We start from the raw sequence: 25,842 nt of genomic DNA on the forward strand, positions 1-25,842 counted from the left end.
ATTTTCGTATGCTAGGGAGAAAGACAAGCAGCGATAATAATAATAATATTGGTTCGGGAACTGTCAATCTTAAAAGTATATAATAGTGTGCATGGATTTTTTGATGAAAATAGATAGTTATGTTGAATGTCGAATTTTTCTATTATTTTTTTGAGTGGACTCTATAATAGTCCAGACAAAAGGAATAGTACAAATACGCAGCTATCTTTATAGCTGCGTATTTGTGGCAATCATGAAGCAGTTTGTCAATCATGGTCCAACGTTTAGGCCTTTAGACTTAAATCTAGTATTTAGGGATAGGTACGTAGAGGAGCTCATCATAGGGCACCGCTGAGAAGAATTTTCTCGCTGTGTCTATTGTGACGTTCATGGCGTAGTCTACCACGGGTTGGCCGAATTCTTCTGTGACTACCCTCCAGTTTTCGTTCAAGAATTGTAACACTGTCTCACCTGGAAAAAAAATTAAAAAATTTTAGAAGGCTTTTTAAAGGCATATAATATTATGCAACGAATAACAAAAACTAGCATATGCAATGAATAAAAAATATAGTTTTTATAATTCGTAGGGCCACATGGTAACTTAATTTAAATTTTTATGCAAAGTAGATTTTGTACTTTCTTACTCAGATTTTTTTTTATTATTCAAGATTATTCAAGATCCATAGTCTTCATCTGATTTTTTTAATGAATAATAAAGTTATTTCATCATGAAATATACTAGTAGTTTCTATACACGAGTAGAAAATATTACGACAAGAATTTTGTACAAAATATAACGAAATATGAAAAATCTAATTGAGTAGTTTTTACTGACTTTCGGAATGCGGACACGACGCCCGTAAAATTGAATAACCCTCTACGGGAAAAGTTGTGTCGCTAGCATCCTTTATGAATAATATGTTTTTTATTGCATTAACAAGTACTAAAAGTCTGCTTGTGAAATGAAAATGCACGTTAGCAAAACTTTCCTGCGTTAAATTGTTTATGATAACTTTGTGTTTCATTTGTTAAAAAAGGAGCATGTATTTTTGATTTAGATAATATGAAAAAGATAATCTTTCAAGAAAAAGAAATTCTTGTACTTATATGAAATTCTTGTGTCACAATGTTAGGCTGCGTACTCCTGCGAAACGGCTTTACTGATTTTAACCAAATTTTATATGCATATTCAGTGGGTCTGAGAATCGGCTACTGGGTACTTTTTTATATTGATAAGTGCATTTGTTGAATAAATAATAGTAAATTATTACAACTCGAGACTGACGGCGACCATCGTTTGTGCAACGGGATAGCGATGGACGTTGCCATGGTGACATACTTATTTAGTCACTTCAATAAAATAATACGGGCGAAATACTTTATATGACAAAGAAACGTTTGCCTTGACAGCTAGTAATATTAAAATATCCTTGACGTAAGCAGATTTTCTATGAGTTGTTATTAGTAATGTTATTGGAAGTATCCACCTAAAAATGCTACCTACGTATCCCAGTCATTATATTTTTGCCAATTATCAAGACGTGGTTAGTATCTGTAACGATGCTTAAGCCCGGCCGCACATTGTCCGAATTCTGATCAGAAACAGTTGAATTTCGCCGGACCGCCACCCCGCACACTATCCGAAATATCCTTCCGGCGAGTTCGAGCTCACTCGGCTCAGTACAAAATGTAAGAGACAGCGCGGACGTTCAACTGTTTCTGATCAGAAATTTCGGACAATGTGCGGCCGGGCTTAATCTTTAGACGATTTCATATCCTCGGTAAGTCGAAGTAATAATATTACTATGTAGTTTCATAGCAATTCATTCATAGGCAGATGGCAGACCTAAGTAATTTGGTCGTGTTATGTCAAACCCAGCCGACAGATCACGAAGAACATTGTATTGACATAAACCGACCAAGTGACGCAGGCCGTATTCTTGTGAATCATTTTCTTCGATGGTACTCACTCAACTCCGGATTTCCTTTGAACAGGTTGTTGATGGTGTAATGCACTCTGTCACCGTAGTCGAAGCTGTACTTGTAGTTTTTGATCCCAAAGTGATCCCTGCCCTCTTCGTCTTTGAAATATTTCGTCTTGATGTTCAGTTTGATCACGGAGTTCACTGTAAAATAATATTTTTTATAAAAAACACATTTTTATCATTAAAATATAAAAAAAAGTTTTTATATTTATGAGACCAGTAGCAAATTCGGTTATCGTTAAAAGTATTTTTAATATTAGCAGAGACTACAATATAATATTATCTCTCTGATATTAGTTAGTATCTTTAAAATGATCTCTATTGTTAATCGCATTAACTTAAGACTGATCATATTAGACACACCTGTAATTATACTGTATAATATAAAACATTAAATTTAAGCTTAACCTAGTTGATTCAAATTATAACAAGCTAATTTTAGATAATTTTTATGCACATTGCACATCAAAATGAGTCAATAGTATGCTCACACGAATAATCATATAAATTATTGTATCAAATTGTTATGATTTTGTAACGTTCGTGTAGCATGCAATAAAAAACAATAAGCAAGATTGCACATAGATAGGTTAAATTATTTTATCTGTGATTTAGATAATACCAGAATATTCCCATGATTCTCTTCATTGCACGTTGGTATTAGTGGTAAGGATATTTTATTTTATAAAGACAGCAATAAAATAAACATAAATGTACAATTTAGTACTTAGTTGAAAATAAGGAAAAAACAAAACAAAAGAGATGATTTGTTTCAAGTTGGTTTTAACTTTTGATTATTGTGAAGGAAGAATATATGGTGAAGAAATACATTGATTATTTTTCCGACCCAAATATCGACCAATAGAATTGCACCATTCGACGTCACGTGGTACAACCTACATGGTATTATACTGATAATTTTTTGAAAATTTTCTCTGGTAGTTGCTATATATAAAAAACAAATTCTAATTCTATTGGCTGACATTTGGGACGGAAAAATAATCCCCCGAATACCACACGAGCTTCAAAATTATCTGGCATTTCCCTCAAGGTTCCCTGCAAACAAATAAAGTCGTCATTTTCGTGATTTTTTAACCTGAAAAACTTGACTCCTTCATTTGTTTGCAACGAACCTATCGGGAAATACCCGATAATTTTGAAGCTCTTGTGGTATTATAAGTGAAAATTACAGGAATTAAAACGTGTACCAAAATTTTCTATACTTAATTATTTAGAATGTATATTATGCTCTATTGAATGTTTCTTCTGTTTTCGTTGAATTTACTACATCGAACTTACAGTAAAATTATGTTCTATAATATTTCTCTGATTGTATCTCTTATTTATGTTATGCAATTTTGGAATCTCAATTCAACAAAAAACTACTTACCAATTTTTATTTTGGAATCGCCTTCTCCATTGATTGGGAATAGTAGCAATCGTCCCACGGCTGTGTATTTCCCTTTGATTGTTATATTACACCGGATTTCTAAGATAAATATATTTTTCTCCAAATATGCTCTGAAAAAAGAGGTTTTAATTTGTATAAGACCATAGTATTTTCTGACTTGCGGACAGAAATATCAGAACGATCCATGAGTAAGTTTGATTCTAATCGGAATTAACGACGTCCCTGTTAAATAGCCAATAAGCAATGTGCAGAATCTGTTGACCAGGCAGGCCCAGCGTACACTACGAAAACGTGCACAACGTACACACGAACCAACCTACAGAGAAGCTGCCATAATTTATAATTGCACATTGATAATATGGAGTGGATTCGAGGTTTGAGGCTTTGGTAAGAACCATCGAAGAAATTGATTCATAGGCAATTGACAGCCCAACGTCCTTTAGTCTGTTCTTTTTTTTTTTTTTTTCTTAATGAAATAAGGGGGCAAACGAGCAAACGGGTCACCTGATGGAAAGCAACTTTCGTCGCCCATGAACAGTCGCAGCATCAGAAGAGCTGCAAGTGCGTTGCCGGCCTTTTAAGAGGGAATAGGGTAATAGGGACTGGTAGGGAAGGGAAGGGAATAGTTGAGGGTAGGTAAGGGAATAGGGTAGGGGTTAGGGGATTGGGCCTCCGGTAAACTCACTCACTCGGCGAAACACAGCGCAAGCGCTGTTTCACGCCGGTTTTCTGTGAGAACGTGGTATTTATCCGGTCGAGCCGGCCCATTCGTGCCGAAGCATGGCTCTCCCACGCAAACGGGTCACCTGATGGAAAGCAACTTCCGTCGCCCATGAACAGTCGCAGCATCAGAAGAGCTGCAAGTGCGTTGCCGGCCTTTTAAGAGGGAATAGGGTAATAGGGGATGGTAGGGAAGGGAAGGGAATAGTTGAGGGTAGGTAAGAGAATAGGGTAGGGGTTAGGGGATTGGGCCTCCGGTAAACTCACTCACTCGGCGAAACACAGCGCAAGCGCTGTTTCACGCCGGTTTTCTGTGAGAACGTGGTATTTATCCGGTCGAGCCGGCCCATTCGTGCCGAAGCATGGCTCTCCCACGTATAAATTCATGTCATTTCAATCTTAATTGCGTTCTATCGGCTGGTTTTGTCATAACGCGACCAAATTACGTAGTACGTAGGTCGCCATGTGCCTAGCAATAAACCTTGATGTAAGTCTGATAGTACTTACATTAAGGTAATAGTAACATAGACTTAATACATACTGTAGTAATAATGGAAATTCAACTTACTCAACATTAAGCACTTGACACTTCCTCAATCCAGTAACCTTCCCATCCAGGAACGTGACCTTGACTCCTGGCAGCTGGATCGGCAGCTCGTCGATCACAAACGGGTCCAGCGCAGGCACACCGAGATTGGGTAGACCCTTGGAGAACTCCGGGATGGCCTCCTGCGTCGCCTTGATGAGGCATTCCGAATCGGTGGTGTTGCAGGGGTGGATGAAGTCGGCTGAAAAAAAGGATAAAATTTAGGGACAGTTTTCTTCTAATATGTATAAAAATTCTCGTGTCCCAGTGTCTGGGCGTGAACTCCTCCAAAACAGGCCTGAGAATAGGTTTTTATCTAAGTACTTTTCATATTGATTTATATTGCAAAACAATATTTGCCGGGTCAGCTAGTAATATACAACGTGATATACGTCAGAAAAAAAAAATTGAAAATACTAGTTATGTTTGTTCAATGAAGTTAAACGTCAGTTTCTTAAAACCAATCAAAATCAATCATTTTATTAACTACTCGATGACGCCCGCAACTCCGTTGCGCCAAAATTTGTTTATCGCACGGGAACCGTACATTTTTCCGGGATAAAAAGTATCCTATGTCCTTTCCCGGGACTCAAACTATCTCCATGCCAAATTTCAGCAAAATCGGTTCAGCGGTTAGAGCGTGAAGAGGTAACAGACAGACAGACACACTTTCACATTTATAATATTAGTATGGATATGGATTACACAATAATAATAATTTTCAGATCATAATAATTATTATCTAATACCTACGTAATGCCTAAATATGGTATCCATTAGTCGTCTTCACGCACCAGTACGGAGAACATTTACGGCTGTATAATATACGTACATAGTAACAACGTAATTGCAACTAGATCTATGTTAGCCCAATATTCCCTTACACTGAATATACTGAAATTCATTGCCTATCCGCACGGAACTCTACAAAATCTACAAAACAGGTGTTTGACCTGAGTACTTATAAACTAACTAGTTAATGCCTGTAACTCCATCATATTAGTCCTTTCCCGGGGCTCAAAGTGTCTCCATACCAATTTTCTGCAAAATCGCTTCAGCGGTTTGGGCGTGAAGAGGTAACAGACAGACACATGTATGTATTTATTTTGGTTTCAAAAGGCACTTTACATTTGAAGGGCACAGGAAAAAAAGTAGCTCATTGACATTTTTGTTTTTTTGGATTAACTGTAGCATTTGCTTCTTATTTCTGTGGCCAATCAGATCACTTAATTTTAAACATGATAAAAGGGGCTGAAATGGTGTAAAGTTCTTTAAAAAAAAAAACAAATTTATAATAAAACGCGCTCATTGCATTCCATTTAGGTTTAAATCTCTTATTACTGAAACAAAGGCAATGTCAATGAACTCCTTCTTTTCCTGTGCCCTTCATTTACCGATTTAAGGATAAGGAGATCGCAGACGACACACTTTTTATGTGATCGAGTCTGCGGCGTCCGGCCCATACAGTCGGCATGGCCGCGCCATGCCGACTGCATGGGCCGGACGCCGCAGAAGTGTGTCGCTTACGATCTCCCTTAACCTTACAATTAATGGCGTTTTAAATCAAATTTAAGGAAGCTTGTAAAGTGTTTTACTAAGCGAATTCAATGGAGAAGGAATTCTTATTTACTACTTTTCATTATTATATTATATGTTATTTAATTTTCATTTAATTTTGATTTACTTCATTCAATTAATATGCTTGTTAAATACATTATTTTATTATATTCTCCTTAATCTTTGAGTATTCAGATTGTACTAAGATCTAATACAAAAAAAAAAACAATTAGAAATTAACTTTATATTAAATTTATTTAATGCTATCGTCACTACATCTCTCATCATTTTTGGTCTATCGGTAAAAATTACGGTCCGATGAAAACATGCAAGAATTTTGTGTAATTATAGAAGTGCCAGTCCACGGCTTTATTTTGTCAATTTGAACGAAATCTATCAAATTTCGTAATTATTGCCATATTATTTTTTGTGCAAAAAGAACCTTGAGAACCAAATTCTAAACGATTGAAGTATGGGAGTTACGTTTCCTAAGTTTTTATTATTCGTAGTGTGATACAATAAAAGCTACAATCAATATTGACCCTTCTTATATTCCGCCTTCCTACATAATGCTTTCAATAGTAAACAGGTACCTAAAGATTAGTGTAGTTGCTTAGTATGCTGAACTCGTACCTTCAAACTGAGTCTACGGACTGCGAGTCCGTTGATTACGAATGTTCGAAAATCGAATTGCGGTTCAAAGGGAATTTAGAAAAAAGACGCTCGAAAATTTGCCTGACGTCGTAAAACTGGCAGGTTAGAAAAAAACAGGCAAGGAGTTTAAAAACGGGATTCGTTTGATGCTGTTAGATTAGAGGTAGTGATGCCCGGTTTCTGAGTTGTTTTAATAGGAGTTTTAGGTTGGGTTGCACCAACTAACTTTAACTATAACTATAACTTTAACTATAACTTTAAAGTTAAAAATGGACGCCATCAAGACGCGATATTTAACCATAACCATAGAGCTCGACAAGGTTTTAAATGCAAGTGGCGAAAAAAGGAACTAACGCTGTTATCATACAAAAAACTCCATTTTTGACAGTTCTTCTTTACCAGTAGCGCCCCCGCCCACGTTTATTTACAACCTTGTTGGACCAGCTGTCATCTGTCAATAATTTCTCCGGTTAACTATAACCATAACTTTAACATTAACTTTAAGGCCCTGTATTCCCAGAAACGGACTTGGAATTTTCAGATAATTTTTGCACTGAATTAATTCAGTGCAAAAATTATCTGAAAATTCCAAATAATTTGGACATAGTATGGAAAATTCGTTAAAAGAAGAGTTAAGTTTGGGATTTTTTTTTATCGAGTGAAGTTCATGATATTGTGTAATGGAATATAAAGTCCACTGTGTTAGATTCTTAACTAACACATATTTTTTTTCAGAATATAAATTACTATATTTTTGTGTCTACTGTCACTTTTAAATCTTGAAAATCGTCCGTTTCGGGGAATACAGGGCCTTAACCACGCCTCTGGTGCAACCCAACCTTACTGTTTAAATGCTTTTGATTGGCTATTGTGCCAAGACACCAATAATTAATAACGCTATTTTTAAGACGAACTCCTTCCGCGGCTGGACCTGCGCGCTTATCTAGTAGTTCCAAGAATAAGCCAAAATCTATTTTTGAAAATCAATTTTTAAATAGTCAGGAATTATAGTTTCTAGAAAAAGCCTTAAAATTGAGCATTAGTTAATGCAATGTGCCGTTAGATAAACAGGATGAAATAAAACAATGTGATAATACTATAGGGTGTGTATATTGTGTTCGCCTCCGTGGTCTAGTGGTACAGAGCGCGGCTCTTGACTCGGAGGTCGTGGGTTCGATTCCCGCGTTGGAAACATGTTATTTCCAAGTTTGGTTAGGACAATGCAGGCTGATCACCTGATTGTCTGACAAGTAAGATGATCCATGCGTCGGATGGGCATGTAAAAAGTCGGTCCTGCGCCTGATCTCTCGCCGGTCGTGTCGGTCTTCCGTCCCACTGGGCTATGAGAGTAAAGGAATAGAGAGTGCTCTTGTGTACTGCGCACACACTTGGGCACTATAAAATTACTCCTGCGTAGCTGGCCTGGTTTCAATGAAACCGGCCACCGTCACCGAAACCGGTGTGGGAGTTATTATTATTATATTGTGTTCCATAATATTATGTAGAGTTCGCTGTGAAAGTATCAGTGCTGAAAGAGCATTTTTTTTGTGATTTGTATAGGCAGGTATCACAGTGATATGCTGCGGTTGTGTATCACGCGTTTCCCGTAGTCCCACCTTCAGGAGCAGGAACTCCGTTGGGGTTTTAGTGGGTAGTCCCAGGTGCGTCTTCCGTCTGCCCCAAGGAGTCCCACATACCTCGGTGGTCCTCCCCAGGCCCCGGGGATGTGTAAACGCATTCCCCCAACGAAAAACAAAAGGTGTCGCAGTGATGAATTTCACAGATATTCACAGTCAACTCTATACAAGGAAACAAAGTACCGTTATTGAGATACACCCTAAGTTTTACATCCTGTATATCTTAGGGCTCTTCCACACAACGTTTTTTACGCTCGTTTGTATCGATACAAACGCAAGTTGAACGCTCAGCATACGCAAGGAAGCCGACACGTTTTAACCTTTACACACGATCCTATTTTTGTATCGATACAAACGCGCGTTTCATTTGCGTCAAAAAAACGTGTAATATCTGCAAAAACGCGATGAAGACGCTTCAGAAATGCGCGTCGACAGCGCGCAAAAAAAGCGTCGTGTGGAAGGGTCCTCATGGTCGGAAAAATAGATATTATAATTATTATGTCGGTCATCTATGTTGCCCTACACAATCTAGGAGGACGATGGCAAAGATGGAGACGAGAAAATAACTAGCGAACTAGTTTTATTAGAATTATTGGATTCGTCCCGTGGAAATTATGAAAGTGGGATGAAGATGTTGAACTGGGTCAAATTGTGGAAATAGGAATAATGTAGTTTAGTAAACAGGTCGGTGGATTTCAGGATTGTGTACTTGTTGATATATCGCGATATAAAAAATGAGGAACTAACGAAATTGCTGTGTTTAGAAAGAAGAAAGGAATTCTTTGTTGTTGACTTGTTTTTCGCGCGATATTAATGTTACTGTATATAATTTTTTAGATTGAACATAAATTAGATTCAGATGAACAAAGAATTCACATGTGAATAACATTTAGGAAAGATTCGAATCACGTAAAAACAATAACAATTAGTCAGATAATTTAAAAGGTTTGTATACTTGCCTTCTAGGCATCGTTACTCAATTGAGCTGAAATTCGTTTATCGCACGGGAACCGTACATTTTTTCCGAGATAAAAGTATCATATTAATATTATGTCTTATTCCGGGACTCGAAATATCTCCATACTTCAGCAAAATTGTTTTAGGGGCTTGGGCTGACATATTTTCGCATGCATAATAATAATATCATCAGTATGGTTTTCAATTCAAATATTTCATAATTTGCGTTTCCCTGCATTTGTTACTATTACACTACTAATATAATATATACTGTGCTATTACTTCCATCCACTCCAAGCCTATTATAAAATAAACTAATGACTGAATTATCAGATCCAAACTTTAATAGTTTGTTACCTTAAGAGGAGTCCACACCGCCCTTTTTTCCATACAAACGTTGTCCCTTGTTTCCTCCCTGGATAATGCTAGTAGAGTTATATTTTTTTTCCTGAATATCTACAGCCACTAATACAATGTCCCTATGTTTTCTTTTTTTTCATAATTTAATTATTAAATAAGATATGAACGTTCTAAAACCCAAAAAAATGGCCAGATTTTCCGCTGTGTTCAAACGTCCAGAAAACAGATTTGGCTAGATTATACAAAAAAAGCAAAACATAGGAACACAGCTCAAGCGTTTTTTTATTCTTTAATGAAAAAAGTACTTAAATCGGTTAAGTTTTGGAGAAGGAATCAGGGGACAACGAATCGTTGATTTTCTGGATTTTCTGCAGTTGTCTCTATCGCGTTCTGCGGTATAGGCTTGAGGTAAGGGAGACAGCTATAGATATTACACGTGCTTTTTTTTCATTTCTCTAGCCCCTGGTGTATCCTCTTAAGATTAGTACTAAGCTAATTGAAAGGAAATACCTCAATGCAAAAATGTTATCAGTTCTATAATTTATTATCTGTTTAGTTTATGACATAAATTATAAATGGTAAAGGACACAACTATTGACTTTAGAAAAGATTTAATCATTTTCGCAAAATACACATAAAAAAACTTATAAATTGTTGTCTACGGCTTGTAATTATTATCTTCTTTCTGAAATCTTTCTGAGTTCACGAACATTCACAGAGAGCAGTGCTCGTATTTAGCATATTATTCTACTTATAATCTTAAATATTAAGTAAAAAAAGTAAGAGATCGTCCAATGGTTGAAATTCGACTTTTTTTTAATTATCTTCTTTTTTTGGCTCCCCGTTTAAATTATTGACTATTTCAGATTTACTTAACAAAAATTACAACAACCCATTTTTTATTTGACAATTACTGACTTCAACCATAAACAAACAGTATAATTCGTATGTATAGGCTTGTAATTTAAAAAGAGGTAGTGTGCCACATATGTGTGTAATGTTTTATTTATTAAAATAATGTATGATAAAAGCATAATTTTAAAACAATATTAGTTCGATGCACTCCTTTTCCATAATATTATAAACTCTCTGTGCAAAATTTCATGCACCTACGGTACGTTTCCGCATTTTTCGTAAAAAGGGTTCCAAAGTTTTTCGCTCGCATATAATTAATATAATTATACTTAGATGTCCGCGTGAACGAGCGGCTTGGCCGCTACACCGATCACAAGCATCACAAAATTGTATGTAAATAGCGATGCGCCTCTATTTAAATAAATCGTCACATACGATTGCTTGTGCCGACTGCCGAGTATACATAAAAAAATAACAAGGATGTTCATTACATAGTCTGTAGGTATTATAATAATATTCATTAGCACTAACCTACACGACACATCTTACCTACTTGCCACTTTTTATGGTAGTATGTAAAAAAGTTAATTACTTTAATAAAATTGGCTTTTAATGGTGGCAATATATTACATATATTACATTAAATCATTATTATTGTTTTTTTGTTACATACATACAGACTGCAAGTGTAATTTTATCATATTATGAAAACTGATTGTCACTTGAAGTATTTTGTAAAAAAGGAACGATATTGACGATAGTTAGAATAAACAGATTACTTGCTGTTATAACTATTTGGAAAACTTCCGCTCGATTATCACATATCTACAAACAAAATATGTCAATATATTTTGTAGGTTATATAATACTAGCTGTCCCGGCAAATGTTGTTTTATCATAAAAAGTATTTCGCCAATTATAGTTATTATTGAAATGACTAAAATAAGTATGTTACCATGGTAAAGTCGCCGTCAGTCTCGAGTTGTAATTCAACAAATGCATAATATTATCAATATAAAAAGTAGATATTGTCCGATTCTCCAACCTAGCCAATATGCTCGCTATGATTCACGAAAATCGATCGAGCCGTTTCAGAGGAGTTCAACCACGCACACCGTGACACGAGAATTTTATATACATATTAGAATTACTTAATATATAAAATTATGCACCAGTTGCCACTCCCCAACGAAGTAACGTAAAGTAAAGAGGTATTTTACCCCGTTGTTATAATGTAAATGATCCTTATGTCCTCGGCATAAAGATCCGAGAGGTACAACAAATTTGAATGGACTATAAGGCAATCACTAGATACTTCCAAGGCCTTAGGGCGTGTTCATATGACTACGCGCACAATCCGCGTACACGCAGCTACCGCGCAGCGAACGCGCAGCCACCGCGCAGCCACCACGCAGCGTCTACTCGGTTGCTAAGGTATCCATAAATTCAACTATTTCTGTACTCAATCTTCATAATTTTGAAGTCGGTGCCAGTTCCAAAAGTTTCAAAGGTAACCTATTTTGTCAGAGAACCATAAAGTTAATATACCTAGCGGAATAGAGCAACAATCTCGAGCTGTCAAACGAAACCGAAATAGTTTTACATCTGTGTGTAAAAATATGTGTACACTACACTTACACAAGCATGATTGAACATCAAATCAAAAGAAATTTACCTTGTCTATTTTTTTCTGCATCTGACATTGTCTCAAAACCTTCTAATAATCACGCCACGCTTGCAAAGTTTTACGTTTGTCTTTGTATATTTCGAGAGTCTTGTCCCACAAGACATCCCTTTCTTCTATTAACGAAATTAATAACTCTGACGACACCGCACAAAGGCAACGGGCATCCGTCGCGTGGTCTCAAAGGGAATGAGTAATGACAGACACACTAGCCGCGCCGGCGGTGATCGTAGACTGCTCTGTCGCTGCGCGTAGGCTGTGCGGTGGCTGAGCGTACGCTGCGCGGTCGCTGCACGTTCGCTGCGCGTACGCGGTTTTTGTGGAAAAATTTGAAAATAAGCTTTATGTAATTAGCATTGAACCTCAAACTGCTTTAACGTTTGGGAAAACACGCGACGCGCGCTGAATCCGCGCGCGCAGAAAACGCGCACGTGTGAACACAGCCTTAGCCGTAATTCAATAAATTGCATTTTCATTACTTTGGATCATCTACAAATTCTATGAGCTTCATTATTTTATGAATTTTATCCGAAGGCTAATAGCAAAGTGAAATAAGAATTAAACAATAATTTAAGTAACATTTTAAGAAATCTATGAAAGTATTACTTTCATAGATTTCTTAAAATGTTTAAAAGAGTTTTGGTCATAAATATATTGTTAATATTTTCATTTTCATGAATTAAAGAGTTTGCACTCAGATAAAACGAGATGTAGCTTGCTCAGCTACTCTTATACCGAAACGAACCTAATTCTACCATCTACGACCTACCTACGTATAAAATATCGTTTTGAAAACAAAAGTTACGCAGATAGCTTAGGGCTAAATAACTTCGAATTCGCATCGCATCGCAGATAAATTATATCTGCGACAGAATTCATAATCAAAATCACATTCCGATGTGATACTATGCGAATTTGCAGTTTTGTGCGGGAGCCCCTAGCCCCCCTTTTACTTTATAATACACTACGAATAATAAAAACTAAGGAATCGTAACTCCCATACTATTACCGTTATATATTTGGTTCCTTTTGATCTGTCATGTAACATCAGCCTAGTACCGCTCAAGGTCACCTAAATATTGCAAATGTATTGAAATGTGTACCTAAGGTACACTTTTTTGACAAGTATTGTGGAGCATGTTTTTGACGGAGTTACTTTTCCTTAGTTTTTATTATTCGTAGATAATACATTAATTATTCTCTGAAATCTGAATTATTGGGACGAACATCAAAAGACATAATTCCACCAAAAGCATTTCATGTAAAATGTTGCCGAGGTGACCACATAAGCTCTGTGCAAAATATATCATCTCATGTAGAGCTAAGCTTCTGAATCTATACCGCCTAACTCTACCGACCCTAACTTCAACAAAATAGTAAAATAGATATCAGTAAAATAGATGGAATATGACTTCGCCGTTTCGCTTCCGTCGTGGAGGTGATGTGAATATTTAGTTTCTGATATAATAACGAAATATCTGAATAGTAACGAAACAGCCGACCCATTCTCATAATATTTACTGATATTATGTAGAATTTGTATTTTGTTTCGGTTAGGGTCGGTAAAGTTAGGCCGTGTAGATTTAGAAGCTTGGCTCTACATGAGATCTGATATCTTTTTCACAGGATAGACCTTAATATGTGGTCGTCTCGGCAACATTTTATGTGAAATGTTTTTGGTGGGACTTCGCTTGGCTCTCTCTCGGCGGGGGAGACTACCGTGCCCCCAGCTTATTATTTAGTCGTAGTTGGCAAGTACAATTATTAATATTATAATTATGATTATAATAATAATGTTGACGTTTATGACGTTTACAATAATGGTTACGATGACAAAAATTACTGATAAGTACATAATTTTCCATAGTTGTATGAAGAACAAAATATACGTCTTGCTTAATGTAAGGCTCGATTTATATGCGTCCGGCCGAACGCGCGGTTTGGCGGCTACACCGCGAGAAGCAGTTGTATACTTAAATGTCAGCGCGACCGCGCCGCTCTTTTAGGCCGCTAAGAAATGGAAAGGGCGTAAGCGACAAAATGGTTTTTGTCGCTTACGCCCTTTCCATTTCTTATATATTTATGGTCGACAAAAACCATTTTGTCGACCATAAATATATTTCATATTATAAGCTACGGGTAAATTAAAGTGCATGCTTGACCCAATCTATGTACAAATTTTGGAAGATTAAATCACTCTCCTCTGTTGGAAAAAATAGAATCCCTTTTTTTACAGAGGTCTTTTTAATTGATTAATTCTGTGTTATAAAAATTGACCAATCGTGTTATCCTATGGGTAATTCAAAGACAAAGACATGATGAATACTGACAATGAAATTTAATTTGCTTTAGTCATTGCTGAGAAAAATCTATATCGCTACAGCCAAATTATTAAGGCCTTAAATAAATAGGAACATACTATTTCTTGTGATTTCGGGGTGAAGTGGCCTAACAGCTTGTTGGCGCGGACACATAATAATTATTATTATTATATATCCTGAATCTAGCCTAAGTGTTATATTATGATGCCTCTACCACTTCCAATACAAGTAGAGTAGCGCGAGACAGTGCTCTCTGTCTCGCCACTCTAATCGGTAGGTGTAATCAGGCCCTTTGTGTCATGGGCCATGACATTTGTGAAGTCTATAAGCCCGGCCGCACATTATCCGAATTTCTGATCATAAAAAATCGGACGCCCCGCCCCGCTCATACATGTTGACACGTAAGAAATTCTGATAGGGTGCGGGGTCTACAACAAAATGTATGAAGAGAGTGCGTTCCGGCGGGCGTCAGAATTTTTCTGATCAGAAATTTCGGATAACATTATCCGAAATGCACATGCAGCCGGGCTAAATGATGAAGAAGAGAGAGACTTTCTTCACGCTTTTATATTTTCTATTTCTTACCTCGATTTCAAAATTATCGAACGTAACATGACTGGAAGAGTTTATAATGATCCCGAAATTGGGAGCAAATGAGCATACGGGTCACCTGATGGAAAGCGACTGCCGTAGCCCATGGACACTCGCAACATCAGCCTGCCTAGCATACGCCAAGGAGATATCTCACTCTACATGTTTTCTCGATGTTTGATGGTTTGTCTCTTCATCTCTATTGAACCTAGCATTACAAACATTTTTTCTCGCGTAGATCTATCATCGAAATAACAAATTTTTATAAAGTTTTGTCGAGATAATGTCGAGATTTTGACATTATGAGACGAGTAGTTTTTAATTATCTCGAGAGTGAGATATCTCGTTGGCGTATGCTAGGCGGGCTGAAGAGTTGCAGGTGCGTTGCCGTCCTTCTAACAGGAATAAGCTCTCTTCTTGAAGGTTTATTTTATTATAGAAGAGGAGAGAAGGAGACTTCCAGAAGAGAGCGTATTTTCGAAACTTTTATAAAAGACTAGATGTGCCGCGCGGCTTCGCCCGTGTAAATTAGGAATTTTACAGAAACCGTACATTTTCCCATGAAAAATAGTTATACTCTCTTTACGTGGTCTACTCTATATATGCAGGGCCCGATATAGGGGGGGGCAAACCGGGCAATTGCCCGGGGCGGCAAATTGAGAGCGGCGCAGTGTCGCGTCGGTGGTCTTCGTACGCGAGTCCAACTCGCACTTGGCCGGTTTTTGGGGCGGCAATTATTATTTTGCCCGGAGCGGCGAAATAGCTGGATCGGGCGCTGTATATATGTACATACTAGCTGTTGCCCGCGACTTCGTCCGCGTGGACTTCAGTTTATAGCGCGCGATGTCAACAAAATTGGTGTCAAAAGCTTTCATAAAAAAACCCTGGTACCCCTTAAATCAATACAGCTGTGCAGTGTGCAAACAATAAGTACTTCATTTTTGTATGTTAAACTTTATATATTATGCCAAATTTTAAAGCTTATTTAGCCCCCCAATTACACAACTTTACCCATAAACTATTTATCATTGATAGGTTTAGCCCCGATTTCACCAACGTCTGTTAGTGTTAACAGCTTGTTAAAATATCCTGTTCATTCATATGAAAAACAAAACAGCTAACGTGATACTAATTCGAGCATTAACTTTAACAGTCGTTGGTGAAATTTGGTCTTAAGGTTACGTCACTGCCTGCACAGATAAAGTACTGAGTTATTTAATACCGTAGAATAGATATAACAATCTAAAAAAATCGAGACTTAAATGTAGGATGATACCACCTCTCATAGAAAGACTTTTGAGCAAGCGTCAGCGCGATGTAGAAGACGCACGGCGCCATCTATTATGAATTTTTTGAACAAATTTACGACCCTTACAACCCTTTTTTCCAGTAAAAAAGTAGCCTATGTCCTTTCTCAGGCTTTAGACTATCAGTATACAAAATTTCATTACAATCGGTTCGGTAGTTTTGGCGTTTGGCGTGAAAGCGAGACTGACAGAGATACTTTCGCATTCATAATATTAGTACAGATTATGTGCACACTGCACAGCTGTTTTTGGGTATTTTGATTAATTAAGGGCCGCGCTACACTGGAATGGCAGCGGCGAGGCAAGCACTTTCAGCGCTGCCATTCCGGTGTAGCGCGGCCCTAAGAGGGGTACCACTTACCAGGGTTTTAAAAAGTTTTTAAATTTGACACAAATTTTGTTGACACCGCGCGCTATAAATAAAGTCCACGCGGACGAAGTCGCGGGCAACAGCTAGTTATGAATAAAAACAATAATATATAATAAAGTAGGTACCGTATGATTAGTTCTGTTATAATAATGAAGTAAAAAATAAAGCGCCATCTGTTTTCATATATTAGAATTAAAATGTTTTCATATATTAGAATTAAATTGATATATTTTCTGGATGGAATATAGGCCACAACACAACACACTCGAACTCCTTAGAAATGCAGTAGGAGTTCTATAAGATAAGATAGATTGATTATTATTATAGCAAGTGATAATATTATTAAACATAATATTCTAACGTATTAAAAACTATAAACAAAAACATAATAATTAATAAGTATGATTAGTTTTATGTTCCAACGAAGTAAAAAAAAGCGCCATCTGTTGAATCGTATTAGAACTAAAATGTTCATTGCATCGCGTCGATATATTTCTGGATTTTTTATAATATTATACATAAAATATATTTAAGATTTTTGAAATATTATTTTAATACACATCCAAGACCCAGGAACATTGAAAACTTTTTGTTCCGCCTGCGGGACTCGAACCCAGGACCCCCGGGATGAGCGCTGGCCATGCGCAATGCGAATTCATTTTCATCGATATTTTCATGGAAATAAGATATTTTCCCACATCAAAATGTAGCCTATGTCCTTTCTCAGACTCTAGAATAACTGTGTACAAAATTTCATTGCAATCGGTTCAGTAGTTTTGGCGTGAAAGCGAGACAGACAGACAGACAGACAGACAGACAGACAGAGATACTTTCGCATTTATAATATTAGTTTTTGGCGTGAAAGTGAGACAGACAGACAGACAGACAGAGATACTTTCGCATTTATAATATTAGTATGGATTAGTATAGAAGTATAGATACATAAAATATATTTAAGTAAAAAATAAAACGCCATCTGTTGAATCGTATTAGAACTAAAATAAAATAAAACGCCATCTGTTGAATCGTATTAGAACTAAATTGCATCGATATATTTCTGGATTTTTTATAATATTATACATAAAATATATTTAAGATTTTTGAAATATTATTTTAATACACATCCAAGACCCAGGAACATTGAAAACTTGTTCCGCCTGCGGGACTCGAACCCAGGACCCCCGGGATGAGCGCTGGCCTGCGCAATGCGAATAAATTTTCATCGATATTTTCATGGAAATAAGATATTTTCCCACATCAAAATGTAGCCTATGTCCTTTCTCAGACTCTAGAATAACTGTGTACAAAATTTCATTGCAATCGGTTCAGTAGTTTTGGCGTGAAAGCGAGACAGACAGACAGACAGACAGACAGACAGACAGAGATACTTTCGCATTTATAATATTAGATAAAATATATTTAAGATTTTTGAAATATTATTTTAATACACATCCAAGACCCAGGAACATTGAAAACTTTTTGTTCCGCCTGCGGGACTCGAACCCAGGACCCCCGGGATGAGCGCTGGCCATGCGCAATGCGAATTCATTTTCATCGATATTTTCATGGAAATAAGATATTTTCCCACATCAAAATGTAGCCTATGTCCTTTCTCAGACTCTAGAATAACTGTGTACAAAATTTCATTGCAATCGGTTCAGTAGTTTTGGCGTGAAAGCGAGACAGACAGACAGACAGACAGACAGACAGACAGAGATACTTTCGCATTTATAATATTAGTTTTTGGCGTGAAAGTGAGACAGACAGACAGACAGAGATACTTTCGCATTTATAATATTAGTATGGATTAGTATAGAAGTATAGATACATAAAATATATTTAAGTAAAAAATAAAACGCCATCTGTTGAATCGTATTAGAACTAAAATAAAATAAAACGCCATCTGTTGAATCGTATTAGAACTAAATTGCATCGATATATTTCTGGATTTTTTATAATATTATACATAAAATATATTTAAGATTTTTGAAATATTATTTTAATACACATCCAAGACCCAGGAACATTGAAAACTTGTTCCGCCTGCGGGACTCGAACCCAGGACCCCCGGGATGAGCGCTGGCCTGCGCAATGCGAATAAATTTTCATCGATATTTTCATGGAAATAAGATATTTTCCCACATCAAAATGTAGCCTATGTCCTTTCTCAGACTCTAGAATAACTGTGTACAAAATTTCATTGCAATCGGTTCAGTAGTTTTGGCGTGAAAGCGAGACAGACAGACAGACAGACAGACAGACAGACAGACAGACAGAGATACTTTCGCATTTATAATATTAGTATAGATTATGTGCCAAATATTACCATAAAATTGCTCCAGTAGTTCGTGAGATAAACCCTTTCTAATATTTCCCCCGTTTTTCCCACATTTTCCTGAGTTTCTTCGGTCGTATTATTCGTAGCGTGATAATAATATAGCCTATAGCTTCACTCGATAAATGAGCTATGTAACACTGAAATTAGAAATAAGTTTTTAAATCGGATCTGCAGTTCCTGAGATTAGCGCGTTCAAGAAAACATACTTTTCAGGTTTATAATATTATAAGTATAGATTTTTTTTAATCATCGCTTGACAAACTCTAGTCTCTATCTAAAAGACTATGAAAAGTACTAATAACAGGCTCATAATCATGGGACGATGCATGGTATAATATGGTAGTGATGATGATGATGATGAATGTAATTTGCATAGTAGCATATGCTTTCCGTTCTTAAAACAACGCTGAAAAACCCAAACTTGTATCTATAAAGAATCAGGAGTTCTCTCAGCACCTTCCGAACCACGGTATACCAGGTATACCTCAGTGCAAAATCTTACTTGTTGGTAGCATATGCTTAGAAAACTTTTCACGAAACCGAAGTCACCACATGTTTCCCTATAAATTTTGAGGAGTTCCCTCGATTACTTATGGCTCCTTCATCAGATCACCACTTTAGTGAATATAATACCAAATTGGGATGATACTCTATATACCAAAAGAAAAATTTTGTAAAATCGGATAACAAACGGCGGAGTAATCGGTGAACATAAGAAAACGAACATAACACCTCCCCTATTTTGAAAGTCGGTTAAAATTGTAGCCTATGTGTTATTCTGATGTATAAGCTATATTATTGTAAAGTTTCATTAAAATCCGTTCAGTAGTTTTTGCGTGAAAGAGTAACAAACATCCATACATCCATACATCCACACATCCACACATCCACACATCCACACATCCATACAACCATATATCTATACATCCAAACAAACTTTCGCCTTTATAATATTAGTAGGAAATAGTAGGAATACGATATTATGTTCATAATAATATTTTGAATGCGAAAGTGTGTCTGTCTGTCTGTCTTCTGTTATCTCTTCACGCCCAAACCGCTCAACCAATTTTGCTAAAGGTATGAAGATACCTTGAGTCCCGGGGAAGGACATAGGATAATTTTCATCCCGGAAAAATGTACGGTTCCCACGCGATAAATAAATTTTGGAGCAGCAGAGTTGCGGGCATCATTTGGTTCAAGAAAAAAAATGAATTATTCTAATTTGGCCCTTTTTGTTGTGTAAAAGTTTTTGTCACGCTTGAAAAAATCCACGCACTCATGCGAGCGTGTTGTGAGTTGTGTAAGGCGTAGGATGTTGCGCGCACCGCTTTTGGGTCAAGGACGAGAACGAGAAAACTTGACGGATTACTTGGTAATAATATCATAAATATTAATTAATAATAATAAAAATGTACATTAAATATTTGCTGAGAAAGTTGGTAAAAAATTTAAACTAGAAAATAACTTTGTATTTTGGCAGATCTATTGCAAAAAAAGTAGTTTGCCAAGAAACTGAATATCAAACGATCGCGGTCCCTACTATAATTATAACGATATAGTTAAAATATAAACATTACAAACAAACTAACAAATAAATAAACATTAGTTAAATGAACGTCATTAACGCCAAAAAAATTAAAACTCAACAACTTACAATAATTAAACACTGATTCTACTTTTTTATGCAACATCAATGCAGCTTCGTTATTTGTTCGATTTCGTCAGTCCGTTTCCTATCAAGCAATGTTGCACTAAATAGAAGATTCGTTCCTTGCACATTATAAATAGAATAAGACAAAAATTAAAACAAGGTTAGAAATTCTACAAATAGGAACTACTTTAATAAGATTAGCACTTTAAAGTTATTTGACATCGAAATCAGTCCCGAAAATTGCTGAAACAAATGAAACTCACGTGCGATGAGTCCCGCTGAATTCCCGAAGGTCAGTCCTACCGCCAGGAAAGTAAAAACGTATCCACCGAGTACATCCATTGTGTTCAAACTTCACCGGTCTAACTCCTTCTCATTTCACAAATCCTGGCGAATTTCACAAATCCTGCCGATCCAGCACTGGTAAATCCGAGCGCACGCTGTGCATGCACTGCCTGCATTAAAAACGAGCCTATTCTGATCGAGGTAAATCGCGTTTGCCGGCAATTGGCACATCGCTGGTAGGGCTGTCGCAGAAAAGCCGGTCAGACAAAAGTCGAAAGAGCCTGTAGCCAAGACCTTCATCGTCGACCTTCAGCTTTATCGCTTCTTTATAGAATCGGCTTTAATATATATGTCAATTCCATACATTTTGATCGGCGATTCTATAAAGAAGCCATAAAGATCTGTTTCAGAATTAAGTTAAATGTGCATCTTACAAGCTAAATATCTCTCTACATGGTGTAACAATACTGTGATAATAGTCTAGGGTTTGTATGTGAAGATCTGTTTCAGAATTAAGTTCAATTTGCCTTACAAGCTATAATAAATAATTATCTCATCTCTCTACATGGTGTGACAAGAATGTGTTAGTTTAGAGTTTGTATGTGCTTCTTGTAGACACTTCACTGTGAATGTAGCAGCGTTGAAAGACCAATTTTTTTTTGTAATTTGTATGGACAATCGCCTTAGCGTCACGAGTTTTTCCATACAAAGGATTTTGCTCTTGCTCTTTCAGCGCTGCTACCTTTACAGTGAACTCTAAACACGCGACTCATGCACACCCTAAAATATCATCACTTAGTTTTGTTACACCCTTTATATAATATCTATTATTATCTATGTACTTAGTATGTAGGTAGAACTTCAAACGTTTAAAAACATGACTCTTTATATTTTTTCAGCAAAAAGTGGAAAAACCAGACGTTATCTAGTTTTCCGGACGCTCGAGTGACACCCCTACGGCCGAATCAAATAAAGACTCGTTGGTTTGCTCTTGCAAAATGTTGACATTGTACTTACCGTGATTCAGTGTTATGATAATTGTAAGGTCCAAGTGTTGCAACTTGTACCCAGGGGTCTTAATTAATATTAAACTATGTAAACAATGTAGTTTTCCAACTATAATACTGTAAAACTTTTAAGCAATTATGATCAAATCGCGGAATTTTGTTCTGTCATTGACTCCCTGTCAAAAAACTTGTCATATTTCGTCGTTTTAGTATAAGGTCGATGTCGTATTTTGCATACACGATGTGAACAGAATATGAATTATCTATCTAACTAAAAACTTTGTATCCCTTGTTACGAAAAATGGGGAAACGTAGGTGAATGAAATTTTGCACAGTTACAGTTTATATGGTGAAGGAGTGCATCGAGCTAATATTATTTTGAAATTATGCTTTTATCATACATTTTTTTAACAAATAAAACATTACACACACTACTGCAACACACACACTAGGAAAAATGACAGATTTTTGAGTTACAAGCCTATACATACGAATTATACTCTTTTATTAATGGTTGAAGTCTGTTGACAACAAGGTGACAAATTGAAAATGGATTATATTTTTTTTATTGAAGCGCATAGACAATGCTTACACGACCAGTCTGAGATCAGCTGAGTCCCAGAGACAAGAGTTGAAAAAAATATGTTAAAGTCAATATTTTTTTTTACAAAATATAGATTAGTAGTCCTAATGTCGTTGAAACTAAGGTCAAATGTCGACAATTGGGCGATCTCTAGTATCACTCCAAAGTCATAAATAGTTGGAGATTATCATACGAAGAGTTACCAAGACGTTTTACGATGAAACTGTAATAGTCTGTTTCTTTACAAGAATTCAATTTTATAATTAATTATTCTTAAATTAACAGAATGTAGTGCAAGTATTTTTCACATAGCTCCTAGACTAGAAAGGTTAATGACCGCTGGTGCCACCTTAAATTTTCCTAACTATATCCCATGCAAACAATACAAAGATATACTTAACAAAATTTAACTTTAAGTTTAATTTAATTTTAAGTTACGATTAAGTAAAAAGAGTATTCATATATTTTATTTATCAGGTAACCAGAATAAGAAACGGTGGAACGCCAAGTCGAACTGAAGAAAGTTGGAATTTCCAAGCTTTAAGTTTCTTTAATTAAAATCCTGCTATTATGATTTTATTTAAAAAACTACGAATAATAAAAACTAAGGAAGAGTAAAAAAGTCCGTTAAAAAAAAGTGCACCAAAAGGCTACAAAATGTGACCCGAATACATGGATATTTTATGCATGTGTTCGGTACACATTTTTCGTGTATATATACTCGAGTGACATTCAACCAGGTTGACACGACAATTGTTGTCAAACTCTTTTTACAATTTGTTTACATAGGTTTGTTTACTTACTTTTTACGTAGCTTTTTACAATATTTTCGTTGTTAAAAATGCCTAAATGTCCTGTAAAATGGCGTAGAAGTCATACAGATACGACTTTTAATACAGGAATAACCTTTCATCTGTAAATGAATTGTTTAAAATTATGCTTAAATTTCTTGTATGTGTTTTGTCGACCCAAAAAAGATGGTTTATTTAAGTTGGATGCTAGGGTATTTGCGTAAAATTAAGCTGGTCTCTTTGTGTTTGTCTTATTAAATTTACATGTTATTCTAAAAGTGCAATAATCAAAAAATAATATAATTACAAAATTTTTACAAAGTCGCCACGGACAGTGTTATGCAAGATGTAACAATTTAATCATAAACGAAATTTTAGGGTCTCGCTGACATTATACTAAATGTGTTAATTATAAGATGATAATATGAGTATTCTCATATTCCTTGCTACGGATTTTTTTACAACAAAACAAAAAAAACATAATGTAATAAATTACTATTATATCGACGATAACGATATAATATTCAATCGACAAAAACATTTTGAAATGAACATTGTAAATGAACAAAAATAAAAAACTGCTAACCGTTATTAAAATATTATATTAATTGTGAGTTACAAGTACAAAATTTACGTAAGATTTTTATTTCAATTCTGTAATAATTTAGCACATAGATTTTTGTAATCTTAAAACGTCATCTCTAGGTGCTCGGACAATTTTAGATTCGCCCAAGGTTTGTTCATAATTATTACATGTATATTATTATTATCAATGTCTTATGGATCAGAGGAAAATTTTTGATTTCAAAATAATAATTATGTGCTCGTTTCTTCGTGATAGAAGATGTGCTTGGTGTATACTGCATAATACTATCCGCTTTTGACAATTATTGCCAACGGCTTTGTTTCATAACTATGACAATGACAATAACCGCGCAGGCTGTCGTCCGGCGCGCAATGATACGTTACCTGGGATACGATCTTGGCGAAAATCTGAATTGTCATATTTTAGTGTTCGAAAAGGAGCCAAATTTAAAACGGTTGAAGTATGGGAGAACAGTTACGTTTCCTTAGTTTTTATTATTCGTAGTTTAAAAACCTCTTTTGACATTTGATTATTCTTACAACCATAGACTTAATATATACTTATAGGTTTATGCTTACAACAATGTGAGCTATGGGCTACAGCTTAAGCTTTTAAGCTTATATTTTGTAGAAAGCTTTACAAGAAGTATGCTAATGAACTAAGTCATTATTTTTATGATTTCACGTGCATTTATTATATTTTAGGTGTGATTGATAGTATTATAATTTTGCTTAGTGTTTTGTTTCGTAATAATTATTGTTATTAATTGCATTATTTTAATTATGGATGCATGATCTGTTATAGTGATAATATTATGATATTGATTTAATTAATATTAAATATGAATATTTTTGGAATGCACTCGTTAATTTTATTTTCTTTTCTAATGGTGGTGAGTGGTAACACAAATTCATCATATCTTTTGATTTTTGAATCAGCAATGAGCAAAGTATCGCGTCTTCGGGAATATAAGACTTCGTGATTTAATCTAATATATAAAATTCTCGTGTCACAATGTTAGATAGCGTACTCCTCCGAAACGGCTTTACTGATTTTAACCAAATTTTATATGCATATTTAGTGGGTCTGAGAATCGGCTACTGGGTACTTTTTATATTGATAAGTGCATTTGTTGAATAAATAATAGAAAATTATTACTACTCGAGACTGACGGCGACCATTGTTTGTGCGACGGGATAGCGATGGACGTTGCCATTTAGTCACTTCAATAAAATAATACGGGCGAAATACTTTATATGGCAAAGAAACGTTTGCCGGGACAGCTAGTATAGAATTATATAATAATTTTGATCAATTTATATAAACATTATAATATAGTGTTTTATATCCTAATAATAATTTTAACGGAACACGATTTAGGCAAGTTTTAAGTTGTACTAGACATGCCTGTTTCAAATTATATACTTAAGTGTACAAAATATTTTTCCTTCTAATGAGATCAAGGCTTTTATTTACGACTAAAACTAAAGGCCACATTTCCTAATATCTCCGAATTTACTAATACTTTCCTAATATGGATTATGGATATTAATTTCGCCAAAAAATGCTGTATCACTTCCATAAAATTAACGTTGCACAATCTAAATATATATAACTCAAAGGACTG

General features: G+C 35.7%; 1 protein-coding gene across 1 annotated transcript; it reads right to left on the reverse strand.

Annotated features, from left to right (window-relative positions):
- Positions 1–216: 216 nt before the first annotated feature.
- Positions 217–21,408, reverse strand: LOC121733801 (circadian clock-controlled protein daywake-like). The gene is made up of 5 exons (XM_042124156.1): positions 21,227–21,408; positions 4,664–4,883; positions 3,355–3,485; positions 1,950–2,105; positions 217–450 (listed from the first exon to the last, which is right to left on the reverse strand). The coding sequence occupies exons 1-5, from the start codon at positions 21,303–21,305 to the stop codon at positions 284–286; spliced, it is 753 nt and encodes a 250-aa protein (XP_041980090.1). The 5' UTR covers positions 21,306–21,408; the 3' UTR covers positions 217–283.
- Between the last annotated feature and the right edge of the window lie 4,434 nt (positions 21,409–25,842).

Source organism: Aricia agestis, chromosome 14 (assembly GCF_905147365.1).
Source record: "Aricia agestis chromosome 14, ilAriAges1.1, whole genome shotgun sequence".
In the NCBI taxonomy this organism is placed as follows: Eukaryota; Metazoa; Arthropoda; class Insecta; order Lepidoptera; family Lycaenidae; genus Aricia; species Aricia agestis.

Bases quoted from the DNA above. Each gene is read 5' to 3' on its own strand.
- LOC121733801 (XM_042124156.1), bottom strand. From the start codon at position 21,305: ATGGATGTACTCGGTGGATACGTTTTTACTTTCCTGGCGGTAGGACTG. The intron at 4,884-21,226 runs GTGAGTTTCATT...CCTTTTTTTCAG, and splicing joins TTCAGCGGGACTCATCGCAC to CCGACTTCATCCACCCCTGC. The intron at 3,486-4,663 runs GTAAGTTGAATT...CTCTTTTTTCAG, and splicing joins TGTCAAGTGCTTAATGTTGA to AGCATATTTGGAGAAAAATA.